The following is a 17,365-nucleotide window of genomic DNA, read 5'->3' as shown; positions in this document are numbered from 1 at the left end:
CATCAAATTAATGCTGAAGAGGATCCTTTAAGTCCTCAAAAACCCGTAATGGTATGTCAGCCTTAGTTCTAAATACCATTCAAATTGTTTTCTAATGCTAGTCAGTACTTAACTGGATGAATACATGGATATATGAGACTGTTTCTGAAAAGCATTAGTCTTAGCACAACATTTGGGTGATGCAAACCAGAATATGGCCTTAAGAAAATTGTACAAATTTGCTGATTTGTAAACAATATTTTGATGTATTAATACCATACATCCTCCACATTTACCTAAAATACATTAAAACTGTAAAGATAGAGTTTAAAACATCTGTTACAGATTTCATAGGCTAAAAACCCCTTCACTTGGCAAATAAACATCGCTGCATGAAAGACAGCAGTAGTTTATTCCTTTAGTGCTATTTCACAGAACAGCACAACACTGTTTTATAGCAAATTTGTATGAATTCTCTTTGAATTTATTCAATTGACTAGAAAGTTTATAAACTCAAGATATGCTATTTCTCCAAGAAAAGATAAATTCTGGATGTTGCATATGGAGAAAACAGATGAAAAGTAGGATGAAACTTGGTTGCAAATACACAGCTAAAGGCAAAAGAATTTCCCAGAGTCAATTTGATTACCTTACAGATTATCTGCAAGTGGTAATTCAAGAAAATTTCCTAACACTCTGGTATCAAAACAACTAGAAAGAAAAAAAAAAAAAAAAGTCCTTGGCGATACAGGAAAATATTATTATTTCATAATGAGTTTTGGAAGCACAGAAGGTCAGATTAATTCCCGTTGAACTTCCTACTACAATGGATTTATACCAGCAATTAATTCAGACCAGGGAAATTAATGACTTGTCTATGGCCACAAGGGAAGCCTGCAGCACAGCTGAGAGCTGAACCTGTTCCATTGCCATAGGCACAAGACCAGCAGACCAACGTTTGGATGAAGGTTGGTATTAATTTCATGAAAAAAAGATTCATTCTTTTCTAGCATACAAATTTTATCTCCATCATACATTCTGCAATGCAGTGATAAGATCTCAACATGAACATGTACAGTACCATACTTTTAAAACAAAGATTAATACCGTTTATGATTTATGCATACGTACTTAGCATCAACTTTTCACAGAAAACTTACTAAAACATATTCACTGAGATACTAAACTAGAAGGCTTTGGAATTTAACCACTATTTACCGACAGTGAAACCTTCTAATACCCCATGAGGATTAATGCCTTTCACTGACTTGGGGATGATCTAATTTTTTACACTTTCTTTATCAAGGACAGGTCTAAGAGACAGGATAACGATCTTTGTGGCAGACAAATGTACCATCTTACTGATACTGATTTTGGTTAAATCTTGAAATTTAACTTTACAACAGTGGAGTTCAAGACAGAGCCACTGCTTTACCTGACATTGTCATCTGGCATATTTGCCCTGCATGTGTCAAGGGGATGAAAGCTCAGAACTCCATGTCCGTGTGCTTCCTGCACTTTGCATACCTAAATATTTATGCAACAAGCAACAGTGCCTGAATTATTGATGGATCCGTACACGTGCAGTATTTCACATCTGCTGCCCACTTGAAAGTAGGTTAAATACAGTCTATTTGCAAGTTCAAGACCTTGGATTCAGTTCGATTAATAAGAAAAACATTTGTCCACATTATAAATCTTCAGTTTAGGACCCTTTGTGTCAGAGAGTCTCCATAGGAGGGTTTCCCAAACCTCCAAGGCAGATATGATAAACTGGGTCTTCTTGGAAAGTGTGGGAGCAAGATAACCAATGCAAACCAGAAATGAACAGAACAGCTTCCTAAGCCACAATGTGAGAAATCTGTGGTGCTTGTTCATCCACAAGAGTGTTGATGTGGACCTCGGTGATTTTCTTGAGGAAGGCTTTTTCTCTTTGAATCACTGATGAAAGAATTCAGCAGAAAGAAAGATACCCGTTTTCATCTGCCACCTCTCAAAGTCTTTAAAGAAGGCTGTAAAAGTATTAGAAACTTTGGAAAAGAACAATTCAACTGAGCCATTCAAAATTGAAAAGGCAGCTAAACAGGGGCCATTCCAGCTGGGAATATGCCGCTCAAAACCCACAATCTTGGCCATGGTAGAGATGGTCCCCATTGCAGCAGCTGAGGGAAGCGCAGACAGAAGGTCGTGTATCAGTAGATCCACACACCCTCCCAAAAGAGAAGCCCAACTTTCCAAGCCCAGCACTGCCCTCTTTATTGAGCTCTGCCTGACTGTACCCAAATGATTCTGAACATTCAGCTTTATTCCTCCTGAGCTCTAGTCACTGTTCGGCAAATTCCACCTGCTTACAACGTTTGGTTCCACCCACTGCTGCCACAGGTGTGCTCTGAAGGAGGGCTGATGCCTTACAACAAAGCCTTGTTCTCTCACGGAACTTGGTGTGTAACTTTTATCTTCCTAAGGAGATACCACTCCTTCCTCCTTCAGCAAGGGACAGGCCAGCAGGCAACAGAATTTCATTGAGATGAAAAAAGGATGATGCCCTGTAAATTGATAGGTTGCAAGTTAATTTTAATACAGTTTGTAGTGCAGGGTTTAAGACTGTGATAGGAACCCGTATTGTGTGATAGTATTCAGAATTCTTAGGAACTTGATGTGCAATCTTCATGAAAGATTCATATAAAAAGTTCCCTTAGGATGAAAATACATGTAGGTAACTGATTTTCTAAAGAAGGTTAGCTGTCAGCCTCATGGTCAGTCACCTGGAAAAGCACCAGGCTGTATTTTGCTTCAGTTGCTTCTGCCTAAAATGTTCCTTGCAGTACTCATGGTCTCACAGGCAAGAAGTGATACACGTGTGTAACTTCATAAAATTTATCCCAGTGAGAAGACTCGGTCATCTTTTTTTTTGGTGACTATAATCAGCCTTTTTTTCCAGCTAATTAGGCCAGGCAGGTCTTCCTGAAGAAAACAACTGTTCCTTCATTGCCCTCTAGGGCATCCCTGTAGGCCATAAGGAAAGGAAGAACCATTTTTTTGGACTTTTAAGAAACATTTGCAATGACTGTTCTGAGGGATGCTACAAATGAGGACCAGCTGCAATGAACAACTGCGACGAAGCTCTTGGAAGTAACAGCCGAAGAAGCTGACGTTTCCCAGAAGCTGCACTGGGAGCTAATTTGTAAATAATTTGTGGGGTACCACGCACAATGCATGTCAACATGTATTTTTATATATGATCTCCTTCAGAAAAGACTTCTCCAATAAAAATCTCCTTTTAATTCTGTAAGCCACAGGAATAGCATGAAGGAAAAAGGCAGAGGTTCACACCTGTAGGTTGCCCAGGCACTGTGCTCTCCCAGAGAGTACTGAGCTCTGCCATACCTCGGCGGGGAGGCAGAAGACTATGGGAAGCTCTTCCAGAAGAGTCACTAATTGGGGCTTGCACGTAAGATGCATTCTGCTTACACACATACCTTTACTTTGAAATTTACAGTATGAAAGCTGGGCTGGAAATCTTTGAAAATACCTTTGGATAGCTCAGCAGTTGGGCAATAAATCAGAGTCAAACAGAACTTTCCATAGTTCAAGAGAAAGCAACTCTGAAGCATAATGGGGGAAAAACCCAAGCAGAAAATGTAACCTTCATTTTTCTAGGCAGTATATCTGAAAGTCAGGCTATGACATCCCATACTGATACCTACAGCAGTGATGAACCTGATGACTTTATCTCAAAACTCCAAGTGACTTTAAGCATGAGTAACTTTGTTCTGATAGAACAACTGGAGTAGAGAAGCATCTACCACATCCCTGAAGATGTCCCGTTATTTGCATTCCATTCAAAAATAAAAATGCTCTCAAGCAACAGGTAATTGCTACAACATTGAAGAAAGTTTTAGTATGTAAAAAAGAGTAATAATTTGTCTCTGTAGCAAGGCAATTAAATTATTAGACAGCATCAAAAATTAAACTCTAGGTTGATCAAACTCAGCAACACCTTGGTATTTAGTCATTTATAGTTTTGTAGTTGTTTTGAAGCCATGTCCACAAACAAGACAGTCAGGCTATCAGACAAAACCTGAAGGCTCTTCCACACACATTACTAATTTTCAGTATAATTTTGGTGGTACATTATTACCAAAATAATTAACAAAATACACAAGTATTTTTTGATGTACTACAAAATTATGCAGAGTCCATGTATTACTGGGGTTTGCCTCTGCTATCACAGACCACCACTGCGGAGCAAAAGAAGAACAGTGGCAGAATTTTTCTCACTGTTAAACATTTTACTTTGGTACTGTAAAGCATGAGTTCCATTAAATCAGCATGTGCTAATTAAGAATGAATTTTTTCAATTATACTTTAAATTAATTGATTTATGTATCTCTACCACGTTACATGTTTAATTGCATCTTAAAATACAAAAGTGTAATTGTTCCATCTCTTCTCATTTTTCCACGCCATCAAATGTCTCCATGGATTCTTTTTTCTTCTATTACCTCTTTATGGAAAGGACTAATAGCAATGATAAATGAATATACTAGCAAAGTGAAAGCAAATTATTTATATATTCAGGTTTTATATTAAATCAAAGTCAGACAATCTTGTCCTATTTTTAGCACATTCTGAACTCCCCTGAGGAAGAAACCGGCATTAAGCAAATGTTGAGACTGTACAAAGGACAAAAACCTAAACATTTGATGTTGGGCTTTTCTTGATAAAATCCTTCAAGAGAAAAAAGGGAAAATTAATAGTCTGTTAGTAATTTTATAAAAGAACCCAGAATATCTGTTTAGATTATCTATTCTAATTATTGCCTTCAACTATGGGTTGAGAGTTATATTTAAAACCCACAATAAAGTGAAAAAAATAAACCCATTTTATTTTCTATGAAGAGAGTTACAGATGTGCACAGAATTTCTAACCCAAACATATTTACAAGCATTCTTGAGAAAATTACTATGGCCATGATTAAAGTTGAGCCTATGTTCAAGTGCTTTGCGGTTGCAAGACTATAATTCATTACGGGAAGAAGAGGGAGGAGAGCACAGAAAATGTGGTGCCTTTTTTTAAAAAAAAATCAAACAATTTGCACTGAAAAACCCAACTTTCAGATTAAGATTTTACAGTTTGAGCTCATAAAACAAATCAGGAGAATAAGAGTGTTTTCGCTCCACAGCAGAGCAAGGAAAGGCTTCAAGATTTTGTTTAGGACTAGCTTTTATGTTTCATTTACAGAGAATCTTTAAAGTCTGCAAAGAAAGAAAAACCTTCTAATTTTCAGTCACATTGAAAATTTTTGCCATTTTTTTCCCCCTGAAGATTTTCTTCACATTGTTTCACTACAACTTTGAAAATGTTAACCCCGATTCTTCTTGCACTCTTTTTTTTGAGTAAGAAACAGAAGCTTTGTTCTGCTGCAGAGAGGAAAATAAACATTGTCACTGTTGAAATAAAAGGTATTTGTCCATTTGTAATAGTTGTATTTTCTATATATGATTAGTAGACACATCTTACGCTACTAATAAAGTGTAACAGCAGCCAACATCCACTAACATCACCACACAGATTTGTGTCGTCTTTGCCAGCACTGACACTTCCTGGCAGACAGATAGTTTTTAGTCTAAGTCTTCAGCATATTGCATTAGTTTCCCTCAAATCCTCATATGCTTTTAAAACAAATTCCTTAAATATTGATCTTTTACTGGAAGACCAAGTGGCATATGGTTAGATTTCTTTACCAGACAGATTTCTGAGCTTTGATACGAGGCACTGTGGTGTGCCATCAGAAGATACTGAGTTACAGAACATCCTTAATCTACGAACAGAATTTATATCCTCCACATTACCAAAAAGTGTTAAAATGATCCTATCCTGAATACAGACTTTTTGGCATTCTATCTGCAACAGCAAAGCAAGTAGCAAAGTAAGAAAGATTACTTAAATTTTCTTAATTCCACAGAACAGGTTTCATTAAGCAGAACAAATGAAATTAAACAGTTGGAGTGCCATTAATGCCATTACAGGTCTCATTATTTTTTTAGGATAAACATCCATACTAGGGATGAATCTAACATGGGCAGCCACTTATATTGAAATATGAACTCTATTTGAGTGTTCAAATCCCCTTCTGGACTTGTGATAAAAATGTTCACACTGATTTACTTGTCACAAAATTGCACCTTGCTTGCTTTTATTGATTAGCAACATCCTTTATTTCAGCTCTGTGTCCTTTAATGAGCAAACAGAACTTGGGAAACAGGTCAAACACCTCAAGATTGCCCACTGTCGTAATTACATTACAAGGACTAATGAACAAGTCTACTCTATTTTGTATGTAGCTACATTGATGTGTCTTACAACTGCCCTGCTTTAAAACTGGGGTAGGAATACTGAGCCAACCTAATTACAAACCACAGCTTGTTTGAAATTTTGAAGTAGCGAATAAAAGTAGCTTTATAAAAATCAAATGCATAGTGCCAAGCTTGAAATGACAGATGCCACTGGCAGATGAAGCCTCTTACATCTTGTGCCCTATGTTACTCACAGGATTTCTCAAAAAGTCATAATTACAATTAGTATATGGAAAAATCAGGTTGCTTAAAGTCCTGCGTCCAACCTAACCTTCAGTATTTCCAACGATGGGGCATCGATTCAGGGTAACTATTATTTTGGAAGCTGGGGGGTGGGGGGGGGAAGAAATCTCTTCCTTACTCCTCGTAAGATCTGTTGTGCCTTAAACTACAATCTTCATTGACTACAATCTTCATAGCAACACTCTGTGTGTTCTACTAAACAGCAGCTTCCCATACCGAAGTAGGAAACAGAAAGAACATTTGCTCAAAGTTGCACAGTACCTATGCTCTGTGGGTTTTTTTATACAACTTAAAAACACTCTCTCTGCTCAAATATTCCTACATGAGGAAAACATTCCAAAGCACAGTCTGAAACACTCTTTAAATTGCCATTTACCTAAAGAAAATTGTATTTGCTGAGATCTAGCTTTAACAAAAATTGTCAATTACCACTTTGTTGCAAATCACTCTAGCTTTAAAACACCACCAATGTGCTTTGCTGATACTCATTTCACTCTATAGCCTTAAGTGCACAAGAGACTCTGTCTTTTTTCCAGCTATTAAATTTCATATTATTTCATTTCCTATGCTGGATTACATTCTCTCATTTATTTACTCATTTTAAAATAAAATTGGATGTTTCAAATGCAAAGGATTGTCAATATCCATCAGTAATCTTTTCCTAAAGCAAGATAAAATGTGTATTTCCTGTAAATGTGAGGCCTAAATGATACCCCAAATAAATCCGATTGACTGAAAGTCTAAGGTTTCACCAATGGACCAATAAGAAAGATTTTTAAAAAAAGTCTTTCCACCATAGAAAAATGAGCACAAGCATTTTCTACATTATTCTTAGCTACCCTTTTGAGCCTGGACATTTATTAGATATGCTATGCAAAAACCTGGTGCGTAAGTTCTCATTCTCTGCGAGTAGTTAAGATGCCATGGATTTTAAAGCACAAATACCTGATGGTACTGCAGAAGCTGTAAACCCTGAAGTACCCTAGAGCGGTTTGTATTGCATGTGTGAAGAAGGGTGGGAGGGAGGGAGGGAAAGAGGAGAAAGTTTCCTACCATAGTAAGTGAGACGTCCTCTTGCAATGTTTTTTCCTCTGGAGTTTTCAGTAATACATTCATATAGTCCTGCATCCTCCTGCTGGAAATTAGGTATTTCAATCATGCCATTGGATTTCTTCAGCTTTATTTTACTTGGAAATGGCAGACCATCGGTTCTTCTCCAGTTAATCTGAGGCACAGGGCTAAAGAGAAAATAATGGAATTTTAAACAGCTTTGCTTCAAGTATTCGATTGTCAAAACTAGATATCGAAACTAAACTAAACTCAGAAGTGACTAAAAGCATGTGTTCAAAGCGGTTCATGCTGTACATGACAGATGGTCAGACACTATGGCAACTGATAAGCATACACTGTTCTGTTTCATACACGGTTATGTCAGATACCAAATTTTTCATGAATATTTGCGCAAATATCCAACAATTGAAACTTTACTTGTAAATCAGCATTGCCCGTCCCCCCGAAGATGGGTGAGATCCACTAGAGCCTCCATGGAAGGAGAACCAAGGCAACTCTTTTGAAAATCCCATCCTAAAACAGTCATTCATTCTCCAATTGTAAAACTTTCACTCACCTAGCTGGGGAACCAAAGCAATAGGATATGATTAAGTTATCAATCTGGCACTTAAAATTATGAAGACCTGACAAAGCTGTCTGCAAATAAACCGCAAAGTGGTAAGTAAATACATTTACAGAAAGTAAATGCATTCTCAGATCATCTGTGAAAGAGAAAAGGCATCAATTGTGTGTGAAATACCATTCAGAAGAGGAATGCATTTTAATCTTTATTTCAGCTATAAAAGAAGAACAATATTATGAAAGCATCAAGTACATTTAACAGTAAAATTCAGACAAAATTCTTGCAGACTTCAACAACATTTCCTTCCTCACAGGGAGAGCAGAGGTCGGTCAAAGGACATATGCAAAACTGCACTGATCTTATTCAAGATAATTTGAAATGAAATGTAAATTCCTGTGTTGCCAACGCATACATTTTAATTCTAAACAAAACAGAAATTTACTCCAAGACTCTTTGCCCTTCAATTCTAAGGCAATAATTGTGATGATCAAAATAGAGTCTCCAGAAAACACCACCAAAACAACTGCTGAAACTCACATTTCTTTTGCAGATGAACCCCAATGTGCTTCAACTTTCAGCATCGCTAAAGACAAAAACTTACTTTCCTAGTGCAAAGCATTCCAGTTTCACAGTTGAGCCTTTAGCTGCAGGAAGCATCTCAGGAAACTGAACTTCTATTTTGGGTTCATATTCTCCCATCACACCTATATGAGAATTGAAGGAGGTAATATTTAGTTTTTAAAGTCCTTTTTCTCTCTTTAGCATTACATCACATTAAATTAAAAATTGAGGTTATTTCTCACACGTTCCATTTACAAAGAGAAGCGTAAGCACCTGCCAGTGAAATCAGTCAGACTTAGGAGAGGAAGAGGAGCACGCAACACAAAATAGTTTATCTTTTTATAAAGCAATCAATATTCTGAGAACACATGAAAGGTTACACTGTAAGAAACAAAAACGCTCACTGACGACTAGACGCGTTATTTATTCATGGTGTAAAGGGAAGCCATACCATCCGTGCGCAGCACCAGAGGAGTTGGCGACCCGAGAACCTGGCTGTTGGTCACAGTGCTGGTTACAACGCAGGTGTAATTTCCTACATCTGATGGCTCGACTTTGGCTATGTAGAGGTGACCTGTCTCTTGAGACACAAAACGCCGACTGTCCTCTTGTACAAATGATGGATATTCATTGAAGATCCAAGCAAATGACAATTCTAGTTGGCAATAAAAAAAAAATGATGTTTGATATGGGTTTTCACTTTTTTTCTTCAAAGATCAGTTTATCTTATTACTGTATTTTACAGTAACGTGTTACATACCATACTGCATTATGTAACAAACAGGACCAGAAAGCTAAGGACTGAGAAAAATAAATTTAAAAAAGCACCAGAAACTAGCAAAACCAAAAAACCAAAAACAAACCATTTTTTTCACCAGCGCTGTATCTCCTCCAGCAGAACAAAAAGGTGAAAGGAATTCAAAATGCTTTACTTTTTTTAATGCTTAATATGCACAGAAATAGGTGCAGACAGCAAAACCAAGACATAAGTTTGCTAAAATAGAAACATTATTCATTCAAGTAGCTACTGAACAACTTGGCTAGAAACTTAGCAGACAGAAACAGCACAGGTGCACGCATGAATGTCAGAAGAGGCATAAATTCCCAGTAGGGCTCACCAAACAGCAAAACTGGTTTTTTTTTTCCATAGAAAAATCCATAAAAATTCTATTTGAAAAAAATCTCTGCCTTATATGGCAACGTAGCCCTCACTACCGTTTGTTATGGTCATTTGAAAGGAAAACCACACTTCAAAATATAAACTAAGAGATTTAGCAAAAAGGGCACTGCACTTTGTTTTTTTCTGACCACCACTCTGAGCTCTGTGTGTCCAATGTTAATTGGCAAAAGCCCCTTCCTGTGCAAGGCCGTGGGCTTGTCTCGTTTAAATCCTACAGAATCAACGGAAATTGATTTTTAATGGTTTTCCATGCAAGAAATAATTTTTCACCCAAGTGCCACTCAGCTGAAAGTTTATAAAAAGATTACAGCTTCTGCAAGTGCTAATTAGAAACTATTATAGCTTGATTGACTTGCCTTCGTGTTAAAATATCTTGTAGCATTCGCGCTGCCCCTACAAAACGGGAGATCACCCCTTTTTGCACCGGTTTAATTTGAAAGTGAATGAATTTGGATGCAGTCACAAAATAGGGAGTAGGCATTTTCATAACCCTCACAGTTCAGTATGAATATGCACCCAGGAAAGCGCTAAAGCCGACAGGACAATTTAACGCAAGATAAGATTGTACAGATGAAAAAAACACTCAATAAATGAAATTATTAAAATATTTATGGACTGGCTAATGCGAAAAGGCTAATGAAATAGCTTATCATAATTGCAAGTTTTTTTTAATCAATATTTAAACTCCTTCCATTAATGTAATTTTTAAACTCCTTCCATTAACGTAAATAACAGCAGCATATATGAACAATTAACAGTCTCAAGACTTTTCTCAAGAGTTAAAATTCTGTCATATTTGGAAACACTTATTGCTGAAAACAGCCAAGTACCTTTCTGGACTTACAGCGTTGCGTCCTCAGGTGAACCAATGGCTTTCACTAAAAGTTCCTTCCTATATAACATAAGAGGTGTAATTATTTTATGATAAGGCAGGCCACCAAGGATTTGCCAATGAAAGATAGGGTAGGTAGTGCAGTGGGAAGCAAACCCCTATGATCTAACTTAACTTGAGTAAGACTTCTCAGATGCGCCACAGGAGTCTTATAGACAAGCCAAAGAATATTCATACAGTCCACCAAAAAATAAAAATAAAAATAAATCCGTATAGCTATTCTCCCATCTTCCACACAAATGCCAAGGTGTAGGGGTCAAGGGTTTGCTGTTGAATTGAGAGGGCTGGTTGTGTAAGCAGTGTGCAGCAGCGCGATGGCATCTGTACGTCATTCGGGCTGTGGGCTGGCACTATTCCATATCTATCAACCGTTTCAAATGAAAAAAATAAAATTAAAAACAAGAAAGTACATTTGAAGAGTCTGAATGGGACTAAGACATCTTCGAGAACAAAGATTGTATGGTCTTGGTAAATGGGAAAGACCAGAAAATAAAGCAAAATTCCATTTCTACAGAGCAGCTGGATGAAGTGATCACAAGGGTGAGGGAGAGGTTGTAGACCAAACTAGGTATCAATTCGGGAACTATAAGAAAAAAAAAAATTACATTTTCAGCTCTACATCAAACTCAGACATTCACAAGACACAAAAGTGAGGGAAGCCAGGTTTTATTGGTTCCAGTATTTATTGAGCTACTTGTTTTCCTTAACTCAAAATATTATTTTATTCTAAAAAAACCTCAAAAAAGAAGAAAAAAAAAAAAAGGACATCATTCAAAACATTGAAAGGGGACGGACAGATCTGAATACGCAGCTGGAAAATAAGCAGCTTGATTTCATTCCGATTATATTGAGTTAAGCGAAGAGTAAACTCATTGAAATCAGTCATTATGATTGTGAAAGCCACGCAAAGTGTATTCCAGCTTAATTGGATCCTTCAACAGCTTATGAATTAGCACTCCTGGAAACCTAATTTCCTATTCAACATATATTTTCATCGGCTCTCTTAAAAAAGGAGCAGAGCGTTTCTTTACCAGTGCCCCACAGCCAATACCTCATTTTATATTTATTGTACTTTACAAAATTGTATTCTTATTTTCCAAAAAGAATTCATATTGAACAACTTGTTCTGTGATTTATTATGTTTACACCATTTGCCTGTTGCTGATCCTAGGGCACCTCAAGGGACATAAACTCACTTCCTCTCTGTCAATTACAAGTTTTCAGTTGATTTTCTGTTATAAATGGAAGTAATATGTCTCTCCTGGGCTTCCTTGGAGATCTAAGCCTTTGCTTTCCAAGGCATTTTTTCCTTATTTGGCTACCATACATGGATAAAGTATTGCAAATTACAGTTATTACTCAATTTTTATTTGTTTACTGCATCTTGGTTGGCTTCTTCCATTTATTTTGCATTATGTGATTATTATTTACTGTGCAGTCTACAAGTCACAACACTCTCAGCATGCTCATACTGTTCTAGGTGTTTTGTGCACCTAAGTGTTCAATTAAGAATTGCTTATAAAATTGCCTGTCATTTTTCAAGCCAATTTTTTTACAAAATTCAGTAATTAAATCAGCATGGCCTTTGAGGTCTACCATGGTAATTTCCTGCCATCTACGAGCCCTAAAAAAAGAACAACCCAAAAAAACAAACCCAAAACCCAAATGCTGCTAAAAGAACATAAGGGGTCGAGACCCACACATAGTAGTTTTTAAACGGAGCTCAAAGTTAGGATTTAAGCTCATGTACATGCTTTTGAAAAGCTTGCTTTTAATTACATTACACATTTCTTCCAACATAGTGGAAGACCACTGAATGGAACCAGGGCAATTTTATTTCTTTCAGAATTTATGAGGCAGCTGTAGTTGTAGAAATCCAAAGCTATAAACGAATTCAGGAAGTTGTCAAAGCAAAAGTCGGGGGAGGGAAGGCATATAGACCTGCGACCAAAAGGAGAAGGGCAATTCATAAAGTTTATTTTATCCACTAAATGCACAAAATCTGAAATTCATCTCTTGCTCCTTTTGCTCTAGACCATCACTCCTACACATCTGCTCAATATGTATCTGTTAGCTCCATAATTGACATCTAAATGAGATTTCTAAAATAGCCAAAAATAAACGACGTCAACAATATTTTTCTGAAACAGATTTAAACTTATGTTCAAAACCAATTAGATTTCAAACGGTGAAGCAGATGTTTCCATAAATAACCCTGAAAAGAAATTAAAATACTTGATTTTGAGTGCATCAAGCTGACAGAGAGTTTTATTTTTTAAAGAAAAGAAGTTTCATGTCAATCATTGATATCCAAATCTGTGTTATTTCATATAGTTCTCAAATTCAGATTTTACAGTATTCTGTAATAGAGATTGAGGGGGAAGCTGAAGTATCCTGGTATTTTCTGTCTCAACTGGCACTCTGCCTAACCCACAGGATGGTATATGGCTTTTAAAAAACTGCAGAAGAGTAATCAGGCAAAATTTAGCAATGACTGAAACCGCAATTCAAGACATGGAAATCTGTAACAACCAGCTATTTTGACTTATCTTAGAAGTAATGAAAAAGCAATGCTAGTTTTGAAAGAATAATGACAGATTCCATAATTAAGGAAGAAACCAATGAGATCATCATTTGGCCCAGTTTCAGCTCAAACCACGAGGGAATGAAAAATGGAGAAAAGCCTCTCGCTTTGTGGATGAGCATCGCTCAGGAAGGAGTAAGGGCTCCAGGCACAGACACGGAGCAACAAGGTACAGTTTTGTGGAGCAGTCACACACAGAAACATCCACTGCTGAGGACAGCTCTGCATGTCTGTCTGCACAGGAACCTTGATGAAAGTGCAAAGAAATTGTTTCAAAGTGGGAAATTAATCTGCATGCGGTAAAAGTGCACTAAACTCCCAGAGGATGCTCTTAACCTAGACATAAATGGTCCGTGGTTTGCTGCAGCCTAGTCCTTAGAGGATTACACTGCTACGGATTTAGGTCGCTGTACTCATGGATGCGAATGCCCCCAGGGGTTATAATGCATTTTACCTTACATATACCCCCTTCAAGTGTCTCATTAACTACTCTACTCTTCTTACTTGGGCAAACTGCAGCTACTTTACTCCACTTAGTTCACTGCCTCAAGTAGTCCATCAATCCTTCAGCAGGCCAGCGCACCCATGCATGGCTATTCTTGGTGCCTGGACTTCAGCTAAAAAGGGGGGAAAAAAGGTAATACTTTTATCTCTGGAATAAAATGAATCACATCTTCCTTATTCCTTTGGAAAACATTAAAGGTTATTTTACAAATAAAAATCTTACACACCTAACATAGGTGTTAGTGATCACCTAACATACGTGTCAACTGGGTAAAGTCTTTAGGTGCCACTGTCAAAAATTGTATTGTTTTGACAATGAAAAAACTCTTTAACATTTTATTGGAAATAAATTGTACATGGTTTTATGGATTTTGTGTTAATGTGCTAATTCTTGAGCACATTAAGTGCCCAGAAACTGAAAAACTGCCTTAAGTATGTTCAGCTGGGAAAAAGCAAAACAAAACTCAGAATGTGCATTTCCAAGGGGAACCTGTGTGCGTGCAAGTAGTTAATCCACTAGTAATGCAAATGTCTTTAGCTGCAGCCACTCTTCAGACTACAGTCTACCTACAAACTGTACGTTGGCAGGTGTTAATGTCTTCCATGTAAAAATAATGACAAACACAAAACAAACCTCTATTGTAGGGCTTGAATTGTGGCCACCAGGAGTGAGACAGCGAGTATCTGCTTAAGATCGCCACAACATTTTCCCAACTTGGGGACCAAAGTTTAGAGATTTAGAATTCCCACCAAACTCTTTAGAAGAACTTTCTTCTTTTGGCTGAAGATATTTCTGTTTATACAAAATGTAAATGCATGACGGGAATCTCAGTCCAGCTACAAAACCCAAAGAACATATCCTGAGAAACTGATTTTATTCCTGAGTATAATGGAAACACTCCAATTTGAAACTAATGTATACCATTAACTGTTTTGGCATAAAAGGTGAATTATTTTATAGATAAAATATAAAAGATCAATTTTCAGCACACTGTGCAGGTAATAAGGCATACAACTTCTGTGTATGGAATAACCCAAAACAATGACAGAAGTGAGAGAGACCAATGTAATATCTTGCAATTTCAATCTACGCATTTAATGAGAATATCGAAACATTTTAGCTGAAATTGCAAGGTTCCTAATTCAGGCTAACACCTGATTTCCATTTTTATATGGAATATGGTAAGAGTTCACTCATTTTCTGGATTTGAAATGAGCTAGTGTGATGTTAAAAAAAAAAAAAAAAAAAGAGTGATACAGTTCTTTAAACACAGTTGCAGCATACATTGTGTTTTTCTTTACTGCTCCCACATCACAACCATAGAACCAGCCCAGCAGTCACAGCTGCCCAGGTGACACAGCTCCAGTGACGCAGGATAGTACTCTGAAGGTCTGCCTTTCTCTATACTGAACAATTTTTAGAGTTAAGTCTTTCAAAGCAGCATCAAAAGCAAAGCACACCATTGTAATTTAAAAACATAAGCATATCTAAACTCATCCTTAGGAAACACAGATGTTCCAAGACTGGCAGCATAATTTCTTTATTAATATCATACACACAAAAAACCCCAAAAACCAACTTCCCCCAAACAAAAAAAACCCCTTACAGTACGTGCATTTCCAAACAGCACATCCACTGGAAAAGCAGCTCGGCCATATGGCCTTGCCTGCTCTCTGCCTTTTCTCCCTCTCTGCTGCCACACGTGGGATTTGACCATTAGCTAGTGTTAAGTTTCAAACCAAACACGACCCTGTAATATAAAAGTGGTCCCTTAATTGGCAGGTTAAATGTTCCTTGGTGCTCCGAAGGAAGTCCAGATGCTAATGGAAAAGTCTAAGAAAATGCTTTTCTACATTTGGGTTCCAATGTAGAATAAAAACCCAATTTTGCTTCCCTTATAGCTGTGCTGGATGATGATGGATTAGTTTCTCTTTATCACATTTCAGAACTAATTGTTTCAGACTAGCTGTCATTCAAAGTGTACTGGCTCCAATCAAATTGTTTGCACTCTGGAAGTATGCAGAAAAGTAGGAAACTGCTTTGGGAAGCAATATTTAAATACATACCCATTAGCCATATCCATTTCAAATGACAAATTGTTCTTTTAATCACCTCCCTAGAACTTTACATTTAATAGCTCAGAGCATTTCTAAACAACTCTGTTGTGCTTTTTCAATAGTTGAAAGTATTTGAAATTGCTTCCTGCCTGTAATAATTTTGAGGATAAAAAGATGATATTTTAGTTTATTGCTCAACTAAAACACATCTGATTTCTTCTGAATGTTAAATATTAGGGAGATAAACTAAGGGAAGCTAATGGAAATACCCAAGAGTAAATTTTCAAAGGAACATACTAACATTTTTAGGTGGAAGTAGTAATTAGTGACAAGTTTCATTTGGTAGTCTTGCACTCATTTAGGAGAAGGTACTTGGTAAACCCCTGTGAAAAACAGAAATTACTTGCAGTACTCTTGTTAAGATTGTAATGATCAGCTATGACTGTGTGCTGAGACTGCAGCCATCTCCCTCCTGCCTCTTCCCAATCAATTACCTTGTTTCCAAAGAAAACCTCAAATATTTTAGTAGAGAAGATGAAGAGCTGGAGGAAAAAAAACCCTACAGTTACAACTTGGGGATAAAAACAATCTTAGTATGAGGGCCAAATCAAGTTATTTTCTCCAATTTTCTCTTTTTCCCAAGGCATACCTGAGATACCTGGGACTAGCAAAGTGAAAAGGCTTGACGTGAACTTTTTTCTTGCAAATTGGTTCTTCCTAGTCTACCTCTCCCTCTTTCTTTGCATCCCCCTCTTCCAAAAAATACCCCATCACCAAGAGGCATAGTTTCCCATTAAAGACAGCACATATTGCTGCCTCTTTCAGTTTATTCCAGTTCAGGAAATGAGAGCAGATATCAGCAATAACGGGCACATCCCATAGTCTTGCAAAGTCTTCTGGAGTGCCCACATTTTGCTGATGAAACTTCTGCAGTATTACTTCCACAAAAGCCCGCCCTGCTCTTGGCTCTCTCCCACAACGCTTCAGTGAACCTTTAGTGAAAATAAGTGTACTGCAGCCAGCAGGAGCTGGTCCTATCTTATGCAAAGTTCCACCTTGGGCTATAGGTGAAATTGTACCCCTTACTACACAGACTATAGGTTCTGGCATGCCCTCTCACCCTGCCAGTGAAAAGAATAATCTAGCTTTAATAGTGATATACAAAAATATTTTTTCTCCAATTTGTATACTTGGGAATGCTACTTTAAATAAATGAATGACTGAAGGCTAGAATCTTTCCTTAAAACAAAATGATAAAAAACTGCAATATTCCCATAATCATTTTGCAATGGTTTTTCAAGATGTAGCGCAAAATTTACGAGGGCTAGTATTACTGATCATAGGTATTACCAGGCTTTATGCGCTACTCACT

General features: G+C 37.1%; 1 protein-coding gene across 2 annotated transcripts in view; it reads right to left on the bottom strand.

Annotated features, from left to right (window-relative positions):
- CNTN3 (contactin 3) overlaps window positions 1-17,365 on the bottom strand; it is a 107,427-nt gene that overhangs the window by 30,417 nt on the left and 59,645 nt on the right. For both annotated transcript variants that reach the window (XM_055806237.1, XM_055806238.1), the window contains exons 4-6: window positions 9,227-9,430; window positions 8,816-8,918; window positions 7,635-7,819 (exon numbers count right to left, since the gene is read on the bottom strand). In XM_055806237.1, the coding sequence (XP_055662212.1) occupies window positions 7,635-7,819; window positions 8,816-8,918; window positions 9,227-9,430 (492 nt within the window). The remainder of the gene's footprint in view (window positions 1-7,634; window positions 7,820-8,815; window positions 8,919-9,226; window positions 9,431-17,365) is intronic.

Source organism: Falco peregrinus, chromosome 5 (genome assembly GCF_023634155.1).
Source record: "Falco peregrinus isolate bFalPer1 chromosome 5, bFalPer1.pri, whole genome shotgun sequence".
NCBI classification, from domain to species: domain Eukaryota; kingdom Metazoa; phylum Chordata; class Aves; order Falconiformes; family Falconidae; genus Falco; species Falco peregrinus.
Note: the sequence above shows the minus strand (reverse complement) of the source record. Positions and strands in the feature narration are given on the sequence as shown.